Raw genomic sequence first — 11,087 nt, 5'->3', positions numbered from 1 at the left:
TGACACCTAGTCACCGATCCTGGGTATAATATCCACTCTTAGTTCTCTAGGGATATTAAATATACTTATTATAAGTTCTATACTTATTTTATTTATGTACTTATTTTAATGTTCTGTTTTACTCAGACACGTACTGTTTCCTCAGGAATAATTTGTTTCGTTATCTTTCCTTCATGGCGTAGACATTACTCAGAAATTAAATATTTTTATTTTTGTTTGCTATTGTAGTTGAGAATCTCTCAGACTTTACGATTGCTCTGTTTTTGCATTTAGTTTGGGATAATGTATGCGATCCACTGTAGTAGCTTACAGTATTGTCGGGGGCATGACAGGGACAAGATTTACTTCAGATCTGAGTTATTAGCCAGCTGATCTACTTGTACTTTCTGGGTTTTTCCAGCCATAGCAGCATTGCCTTGTTTCTCTCTCTCATGGTCTCAGACCCTGTTCCTCTTTAAAAGCAGAGCTCTCACTGGAAATTGACCTATCTTGAAATGAAATGGTGGATTTGCTGGAATGGACGTCTGTATGCGTATGTTGAGATTGTCCAATTATTCAACCTGTAAGCTTGCACAGAGTCACCTCGTGTTCCTGGATATCACCACCTTAAAATGTTGGGCATTATTTTTACTCATTCCTCAATGTATTAGAACTCTTATATCTGATGCTATGGCATTCCTCACTGGCTTCTTGTCTACTTTCAATTTTTCTGGTCCTTTTTCTTCACTAGTTTTATGTGCTGAGTGTTGCAAAGCAGCTCTAAGTATGTATGGGATTCTATGTATATGTATTTATAAATTTGTTATTGTTTTATTATATCCAGTGTGGAATGTAAGCCTACCATCATGTCTTATTCATCTCAACTAGAAAATGTGTATGTTTTCCTAATAGAAGCAAATAATATATAGTTTTTAGCATGCTAAAACTATTTTTTTTTTCCAAAATGTTGTCTTTTTTCTGTCCTTTTAAAAAAAATTCCTATACATTAAATTGATCACACTGGTCCTGAATTAATTAGAATAATAATAAATTCTTATTATTTAGAATAATAAATACGTAAGAATATGTTCATGCTTTTTTAATGGACTGAGTGCATTTTTTAAAATTGGATTAAAAAATAATGTTTTACTTACATATTCCTGATTTACTAAATCATCTTTATCGATTTACTTTATTTCAGATGATCTATATCATTACAATGGATGGAAAGCCGTACACTCTGTATCTCAAAAAACAGTAAGATACGGTTTTCCTTTAAAGCTTAGATTTTATGTTTTGAAAGTTTCATACGTGATTTAAATTCAGAAATGCAGTATGATGTAGACAGATTTCATCAATTCATTTTTAATTTAGGATTCGTAAGGCGTTGAATGTGCCATTCATGAGACACTTTCATTTTAATTTTCCAGCTTGTTATTTTGAAATTAAAAAGTAAGCTACATATTTGTAAACTTCCTATTGAGTATAAGCCATTGATTCCAGGAACTGCAAGTTAGGTATTTGGTACATATGATGTGAAATCAAGCATAGCTATGCATGAAGTTGTGATTGGTAAGAAATTCAACAGGTGGTAGGCAGTGTTGCAATCGTCAATCATAAATTAGTTTTAGAGTGCTCTTATTTCTCAAATAAGATCTCTCATGCCCAATTTGGAAACCCTGGTGGTGTAGTGGCTAAGAGCTATGGCTGCTAACCAAAAGGTCGGCAGTTCGAATTCACCAGGCGTCCCTTGGAAACTCTATGGGGCAGTTCTACTCTGTCCTATGGGGATGCTATGAGTCACAATCGACTTGACAGCAACTTTTTTTTTTTTTAAGTGCCCAATTTACAGTTAATCCATATTCCCACCCACAGCCCCAGGCAACAATCTACTTCTGTCTTCAAATTTTTATTTTCTCAACACTTCATACAAATGTAATCAAACTGCCTTTTTTTCTGTCTGCATCTTTGAAAAGACATATTTGTAGCCAACTGCCTAGTCTCACTTAATTCATTACTCTTCTCTCTTAATTCATGATAATTAAGCTCCTCTTTTCCCCTTGACAACTCCACTAAAAGATGTCTTTTGATAAGGTCATCATCAGTGAACTTTGCTTCTAAATGCTCTGGTTACTTATTAGTTTTCATTTTTCTTAACTGATTATCATCTTTTGGCACAACTGATCATTCTCCCTTCTCTAAAATAATTTCTTCATTTGACTTCCAAGATGCCACACACTCCTGGCTTAATTCTTACTATTGTGGTTGCCGCTTCTCAGTCTTATTTCCTAATTCTTTCTCATCCCTCCAATATTTGAAACTTAGAGTATCCTGTGGTACTGTCTTTGGATACTGTATGTTTTTTTCTAAGTACATTCATCACCTGGTTATCTCATCCATCTTGTGGCATAAAATATTGTCTATGTGCTGCTTATGCTAAAATGTATATCTCTGCTTTGTACCTTTCCAGTGAACTCCATAACCATTTGTCTAATTATTTGATACTTCTCCTTGAATGTACTAACTAGAGTTCTCAAAATTAACATGTCCAAAATTAACTTCTGATTATCCCTCCAGTGCCAACTTCATTCCTTCAGCTTCTCAGAACAAAAAGCTTGGAGTTATCCTTGGCATCTTTTATTTTACCTCATACTTAAGGGGTTCTATTTTCAAAATACTGCAGGATAGGACCTCCACCACTACTACTGTTCTAGTTCAAGCCACCGTCATCTCTTGTCTGGATAACTGCAGTAGCCTTCTAACTGGTCTCCCTACTTTTTCTGATTTACCCCTACAGGTTATTCTCAAGACAGCATTCAGCCTAACACTATTAAAATATTGGTCTGGTCTGTCATTTATTTGCTCAAAACCCTTCAACAGCTTTGTGATCCCTTCTTGTATTAAAGCCAAACCCCAGTTACTATTGAGTTGACTTTGACTCATGGTGACCCCGTGTGTGTCAGAATAAAACAATGCTCCATAGGGTTTTCACTGCTGATTTTTTGGGAAGTAGATTGCCAGGCCTTTCCTTCAAGGAGCCTGTGGGTATACTTGAACTGCCAACCTTTCAGTTAGCAGCTGAACATGTTAAACATTTGCACTACCACAAACCATCTCTTCTTTCTTATTTACTTCACTTCAGGCAAATTGCCTCTAGTTATTCCTTGTATACACGAAGCACATTTCTCCCTCAGGGTCTTTCCATTTTCTCCTGCTTCTGCCTGGAATACCTTTTTATACAAATCCATGTAGCTTGTTTTTTGGCTCTTTAATCATCAATTCTGTGAGCCTTACCATGCCATCCTACCTAAATTTTACAACCAACCTCCAGCAAGCCCACCTTATTTATCATCATCCACCATGCTAAAAATACATGACCTTGACTGTCCTCAACACCAGGATTTTTGTCTGTTTTGTTTATGGTCCTGTCTTAGCACCTAGAAGAGGTCCCATTACATAGTAGACACTTAGTAAATATTTGTTGAATGAGGACATATACAACCACACAAACAAATATGTGACCACAGAGTAGTCACAGTCTGTTTCAGCATTAAGAAAGCCTGAACTCCCTAATACCCTATTTCTATGAATTTTAACTGCTGTGCCACACCAAAATAACTCTAATTAAAGTATGTTACCATGTAAATCCTATCCATTCCACATTTGCTGTTAGTTTTAATGTTTACATCATATTGAATTCATAACTCAAACATTTTTTATTTTTGTTTCCCTGAGGTTGTTCTTACCCCAGAATTTTTTGGTTTATACATATAATGAAATTGGCTCTTTGCATTCTGAGTCTTCATATTTAAAGGTAAGACTCTGATGTCTTAGACATTTATTACCATGTGCTTCTTTGTTGAAGAGGACATATCACTAACATTGGGATTTATTGGTTCCATGTTGACTCCTGAATACAAATATTTCATTCCGTACAACTCTGGTCACCATTTCAGTTGGCTATTGTACATAGAAATGATGTGTGACAGAGACAAAACCCAGGTACAAGAGAATACTTGTAGGCACCTATGTGATACAGAGCAATAAAAGCTGTTAAAAACCTTTTTTTTTTTTGCCCTGAAAATCAGTGTTAATAATTCTGTATGATTCATAGCCTTATTGTCAATGGTTTTAATGTTTTGAGTCCCCTGCAATGTTTGACAATACATTTTTATTCATAAAGAATTTATTTACTTGCCTACTTTCTATACTGTTTTTCAGATGCATTGCCATTACCAAGGATATGTTGCAGATTTTCCAAATTCAGCTGCGACCCTCAGCATCTGCTCTGGACTCAGGTCACAGCATCTTAGGGGATATACACAGATGAAAAATTTAGGGTATACTTTCAGCTGAAACTTAGTGACTGCAGACACTTAGAAACCTAGGAAGGTTTAAGAGGAAACCAAATCTGAAAGTTTTCTTTATGATGGGCTTACTTCTATTTATATTCATATGAATATCTGGACCTACATGACCATTCCAGTGAAATCCCTACAAGTAATCTTGACTGGAGGTATTTCCAATAACTGTGCAGAAAGGAATTGTTTTAGGAAAGGGATCTTTAAAACATCTTCTGAAACATTATTGTTGCATTATCCATCTGTTATCTCAATTTGTTTTGGTAACTGACATTAATAACTTAAATACGGTAAGTACCAATAATATACTCTCACCTTGGAGAAATGCAGTGCCAGACACAGAAACAACTGATTAGAAGGTCTCCCAGGGGTAAAGGGCAGGGATAAGTGATTCTTGTTATTGAAAGGTGATACATTTATAAGAGGAAGAAAGAACCAGAGTAGAGAAAAAAAGGCTCTCCCTGACTTTTCTTGTTATGTTTTATGTTGTTTGATTGCCTGATTTCCGGAATTTACACATGTCAATCAGAAAATTGGCTGTCTTTGAATGTGATTTTCATGGATATCAATCTCTTTGGATATGCACTCTATATATCTGCTTGCCCTTATTTGGGGCTTTGTAAGCAAAGAAGCCTTATTCTCAAAATTCTGAACAGATATCTTAGAACATAGCAAATACTAGGCCTCAACATAGCAAATACTAGGTCTCAGAAAATATATTCTGAGTGAATGGGGTTATTATCTAGAAATTATTTCACTATATTTAGTTTCTGAACGAACCTAAAACAGATGTAGTCACTGGGTAACTAGTAGCAGACTGCAAAGAACAAATCGGAAAAGAAAGTGGGCTTAAAACCTGTCATTTACTATGGCTCCTTATTTCTCACATTCCAGATTATAGCTTTGATGGGATCATTTGCAGAATTTTTATAATTATTGCCTTCTGAATATACAGGGGATTCCTTCAGTTTGAAAATATTACTTATGGAATTGAACCAATGGAATCTTCAGCAAGATTTGAGCACATGATATATCAAGTGAAAAATGACATTCCAGTTGTACCAATATTAGCAGAAAATGGAAGCAATACTTGGCAGAAGGACCAGCCCTATAAAGTTCATATGAGTTCACAGGTAACTATGACGGTTCGTATGTTATGACGTACTAGGAAATTACTTCTGTAAGATTTTGAAAACAATCTATTTGAAGAACAACTGTTCAATTGTTGCTGTTGTTGTTGTTGTTAGATACCCATCAGTTGGTTCTGCACAACAGAATGAAACGCTGCCTGATCCTGCACCATCCTTATGATTGTCACTATGTTTGAACCCATCGTTGCAGCCACTGTGTCAGTCCACTTCATTGAGGGTCTTTCTCTTTTTCTTTGACCTTCTACTTTACCAAGCATGATGTCCTTCTCCAAGGACTGGTCCCTCCTGATGTCATGTTCAAAGTACGTGAGACAAAGTCTAGCCATCCTCCCTTCTAAGGAACCTTCTGGCTGTACTTCCTCCAAGACAGACTTGTTTGTTGTTCCGGCATTCCATGGTATATTCAATGTTATTCACCAGCACCATAATTCAAAGGCATCAATTCTTCTTCATTCTTCAGAGGTTTCAACTCACGAGCCACTCCATGGGAGAAAGATGTGGCAGTCTGCTTCTGTAAAGATTTACAACCTTGGAAACACTATGGAGCAATTCTACTCTGTCCTATAGGGTTGCCGTGAGTCGGAATTGACTCTGTGGCAATGGGGATTGTTCAGTAGGAACATTAAATTTAATGTCTGGTTTTTGTATCTAAAAAACATCTGAATTTCTTAAAAGCTATCTGGGAAATTATCTAATATGTATTCAAACTTAATGTTTTATGATGCATTATGTAACGTTTCTATTTTTATTTAAATAAAATGCATATTATTGAATAACATTTAGGAATACAGGAAGAACAGTTACTGTTATTACCACTACCATGGTAAAATTACTTTTATTATTTTGAGGTGTAGCTTATCTATCTTTAAATCCACTGATGGTTTTTCTTCTCCCTGCTGAAATTTGCTATTAAGCCCCTCTAATGAATTTTTCATACTAGACTCATACTTTGTACATTCCAGGTTCCGATTATTAATGGATGTTTGCAGCTGTTTCTTCTCATTTTGAAGGATCAGTAGTTGGAAAATATGGCCTTGGTGATAGAAACAATGCCAGAGATTGAATGGTAGAATTTTGCAAAACCAACAACTTCTTCATTGCAAGTATCTTCTTTCACCGACATAAACGGCGACTATACACATGGACCTCGCCAGATGGAACACACAGAAATCAAATAGACTACATCTGTGGAAAGAGATGATGGAAAAGCTCAATATCATCAGTCAGAACAAGGCCAGGGGCCAACTGTGGAACAGACCATCAATGGCTCATATGCAAGTTCAAGCTGAAACTGAAGAAAATCCGAGCAAGTCCACGAGAGCCAAAATATGACCTTGAGTATATACCACCTGAATTTAGAGACCATCTCAAGAATAGATTTGACGCATTGAACAGTAGTGACCAAAGACCAGACGAGTTGTGGAATGACATCAAGGACATCATCCATGAAGAAAGCAAGAGGTCACTGAAAAGACAGGAAAGAAAGAAAAGACCAAGATGGATGTCAGAGGAGACTCTGAAACTTGCTCTTGCGCGTCGAGCAGCTAAAGCAAAAGGAAGAATTGATAAAGTAAAAGAACTGAACAGAAGATTTCAAAGGGCCTCTCGAGAAGACAAAAGAAAGTATTATAATGACATGTGCAAAGAGCTGGAGATGGAAAACCAAAAGGGAAGAACATACTCGGCGTTTCTGAAGCTGAAAGAACTGAAGAAAAAATTCAAGCCTCAAGTTGGAATGGTGAAGGATTCCATGGAAGCATCAAAAGAAGATGGAAGGAATACACAGAGTCATTATACCAAAAAGAATTAGTCGATATTCAACCATTTCAAGAGGTGGCATATGATCAGGAACCAATGGGACTGAAGGAAGAAGTCCAAGCTGCTCTGAAGGCATCGGCGAAAAAAAAGGCTCCAGGAATGATGGAATATCAATTGAGATGTTTCAACAAACAGATGCAGTGCTGGAGGTGCTCACTCGTCTATGCCAAGAAGCCTCACCAAGAGACAAAACACACGCATGAAACAGTTAAAATATCCCCACAATGTGTGTCAACCAAGAGATTCAGGGGAAGATGCTTCCTGGCCAACTGATTGGAAGAGATCCATATTTATGCCTATTCCCAAGAAAGGTGATCCAATCGAATGTGGAAGTTGTAGAACAATATCATTAATATCACACCCAAGCAAAATTCTGCTGAAGATCATTCAAAAACGGCTGCAGCAGTATATCGACAGGGAGCTGCCAGGAGTTCAGGCTGGTTTCAGAAGAGGACGTGGAACCAGGGATATCATTACTGATGTCAGATGGATCCTGGCTGAAAGCAGAGAATACCAGAAGGATGTTTACCTGTGTTTTATTGATTATGCAAAAGTATTTGACTGTGTGGATCATAACAAACTATGGATAACACTGCGAAGAATGGGAATTCCAGAACACTTAATTGTGCTGATGAGGAAACTTTACATAGATCAAGAGGCAGTTGTTCGTACAGAACAAGGAGATAATGATTGGTTTAAAGTCAGGAAAGGTGTGCGTCAGGGTTGTATTCTTTCACCATACCTATTTAATCTGTATGCTGAGCAAATAATCCGAGAAGCTGGACTACATGAAGAAGAACGGGGCATCAAGATTAGAGGAAGACTCATTAACAACCTTCGTTATGCAGATGACACAACCTTGCTTGCTGAAAGTGAAGAGGACTCGAAGCACTTACTAATGAAGATCAAAGACCACAGCCTTCAGTATAGATTGTACCTCAACATAAAGAAAACAAAAATCCTCACAACTGGACCAATGAGCAACATCATGATAAATGGAGAAAAGATTGAGGTTGTCAAGGATTTCATTTTACTTGGATCCACAATCAACAGCCATGGAAGCAGCAGTCAAGAAATCAAAAGATGCATTGCATTGGGCAAATCTGCTGCAAAGGACCTCTTCAAAGTGTTGAAGAGCAAAGATGTCACCCTAAAGCCCTAAGGTGTGCCTGACCCAAGCCATGGTATTTTCAATCTCATCATATGCATGTGAAAGCTGGACAATGAATAAGGAAGACCGAAGAAGAATTGACGCCTTTGAATTGTGGTGTTGGCGAAGAATATTGAATATACCATGGACTGCCAAAAGAACAAACAAATCTGTCTTAGAAGAAGTACAACCAGAATGCTCCTTAGAGGCAAGGATGGCAAGACTGCGTCTCACAAACTTTGGACATGTTGTCAGGAGGGATCAGTCCCTGGAGAAGGACATCACGCTTGGCAGAGTACAGGGTCAGTGGAAAAGAGAAAGACCCTCAACGAGGTGGATTGACACAGTGGTTGCAACAATGAGTTCAAGGATAACGACGATTGTAAGGATGGCGCAGGACTGGGCGGTGTTTCGTTCTGTTGTGCATAGGGTCTCTATGAGTCGGAACCAACTCAACGGCGCCTAACAACAACAACAACAATGAATTTTTCATTTCATTTGTTTTACTTTTTGACTCATATTTTCTATTTTTCTCTTTTTCATCACTTTAACATCTTTACTGACATTCTCTATTTGTTGACTTGTAATTTTAATACTTTTTTTTTTCATTTACTTTAGATCTTTGGACATATTTAAAATAGCTTATTTAAGGTCTTTTTATAGTTGGAAACCCTGGTTTTTAGTAGTTAAGAGCTATGGCTACTAACCAAAAGGCTGGCAGTTTGAATCTACCAGATGCTCCATGGAAACCTTATGGGGCAGTTCTACTCTGTCCTCCAGGGTCACCATGAGTCAGAATTTACTCCATGGCAATGATTTTTTTTTTTTTTAGTAAGCCCAACCCCTAGACTCCCTCAGAGAGTCTATAGTTTGCATTTTTTTCCCTGCGTGTGGGTCATACTCTCTTGTTTTTTTCCATATCTTAAAACAATTTTGTTGTAACCTAGCCATTTTTTTATTTTTATTGAACTTTAGATGAAGGTTTACAGAACAAACTAGTTTCTCATCAAACAGTACACACATTGTTGTATGACATTGGTTAACAACCCCACGACATGTCAGCACTCTCCCTTCTCAACCCTGGGTTCCCTATTACCAGCTTTCGTGTTTCCTCCTACTTTGCAGTCCTTGCCCCAGGGCTGGTGCACCCCTTTAGTCTTGTTTTGTTCCATGCGTCTATTCAATCTTTTGCTGAAGGGTGAACCTCAGGAGTGGCCTCATTACTGAGCTGAAAGGGTGTTCGGGGTCCATACTCTCAGGATTTCTCCAGTCCCTGTCAGGCCAGCAAGTCTGGTCTTTCTTTTTGAGTTAGAATTTTGTTCTACATTTTTCTCCAGCTCTGTCCGGAACCCTCTATTGTGATCCTTGTCAGAACAGTCAGTGGTGGTAGCTGGGCACCATCTCATTGTACTAGACAAAGTCTGGTGGAGGCCGTGGTAGATGTGGTCTATTAATCCTTTGGACTAATCTTTCCCTTGTGTCTTTAGTTTTCTTTATTTTTCCTTGCTCCCAAAGGGGTGAGACTGGTGGAGTGTCCTAGATGGCTGCTCACAGGCTTTTAAGACCCCAGACACTACTCACCAAAACAGAATGTAGATCTTTTTCTTTATAAACTCTGTTATGCCAGTTGAGCTAGATATTCCCTGAGACCATGGTCCCCACAGCCCTCAGCCCAGCAATTCGGTCCCTCAGGGAGTTCGAGTGTGTCTATGGAGCTACCATGGCCCTGCCTTGTATAGGCTGTGCTAGCTTCCCCAGTATTGTGTACTGTCTTACCCTTCACCAAAGTTACCACTTATCTATTGTACATTAAGTATTTTTCCATCCCCACGCCTCCCCACCCTCATAACCATCGGATTGTTTCTTTTTGTATGTAAACCTTTTCATGAGTTTTTACAGTAGTGGTCTCATAAAATATTTGTCCTTTTGTGATTGACTTATTTCACTCAGCATAATGTCCTCCAGATGCATCCATGTATGTGATGCTTCACAGATTCATCATTGTTCTTTAGCGTTGCGTAATACTCCATTGTGTGAATGTACCACAGTTTGTTTATCCACCATCTTTTTGCTGTCGTGAGCAATGCTGCAATGAACATGGATGTACATATATCTATTCGTGTGAGGACTCTTATTTCGCTAGGGTATATTCCTAGGAGTGGGTTTGCTGGATCATATGGTATTTCTATTTCTAGCTTTCTAAGGAAGCGCCATATCATTTTCCAAAATGGTTGTATCCCACCAGCAGTGCATAAGAGTTCTGATTGCCCTGCAGCCTCTCCAACATTTGTTATTTTCTGTTTTATTGATTTGTGCCAGTAATGCCAGGGTGAGATGGTATCTCATTGTGGTTTTGATTTGCATTTCTCTGATGGCTAGAGATCGTGAGCATTTCCTCATGTGTCTGTTGGTCGCTTGAATGTCTTCTTTGGTGAAGTGTCTGTTCATATCCTTTGCCCATTTTTTTGTCTTTTTGTTATAGAGGTGTTGGATTTTCTAGTAGATTTTAGAGATTAGACTTTGTCTGATTTGTAATAGCCAGTTCTTCCCTCCCCCGCCCCCCGTCTGTAGCTTCTCTTTTTACTCTTTTGGTGAAGTCTTTTGATGAGCATAAGTGTTTGATTTTTA

General features: G+C 38.0%; 1 protein-coding gene across 2 annotated transcripts in view; it reads left to right on the top strand.

Moving 5' to 3' along the window:
• Positions 1–302: 302 nt before the first annotated feature.
• ADAM18 (ADAM metallopeptidase domain 18) overlaps positions 303–11,087 on the top strand; it is a 95,698-nt gene continuing 84,913 nt past the window's right edge. For both annotated transcript variants that reach the window (XM_023551092.2, XM_023551091.2), the window contains exons 1-4: positions 303–1,236; positions 3,715–3,793; positions 4,201–4,277; positions 5,296–5,473. In XM_023551092.2, the coding sequence (XP_023406860.1) occupies positions 1,121–1,236; positions 3,715–3,793; positions 4,201–4,277; positions 5,296–5,473 (450 nt within the window). In that variant the 5' untranslated portion in view covers positions 303–1,120. The remainder of the gene's footprint in view (positions 1,237–3,714; positions 3,794–4,200; positions 4,278–5,295; positions 5,474–11,087) is intronic.

Source organism: Loxodonta africana, chromosome 19 (genome assembly GCF_030014295.1).
Source record: "Loxodonta africana isolate mLoxAfr1 chromosome 19, mLoxAfr1.hap2, whole genome shotgun sequence".
Classification (NCBI taxonomy): Eukaryota; Metazoa; Chordata; class Mammalia; order Proboscidea; family Elephantidae; genus Loxodonta; species Loxodonta africana.
Note: the sequence above shows the minus strand (reverse complement) of the source record. Positions and strands in the feature narration are given on the sequence as shown.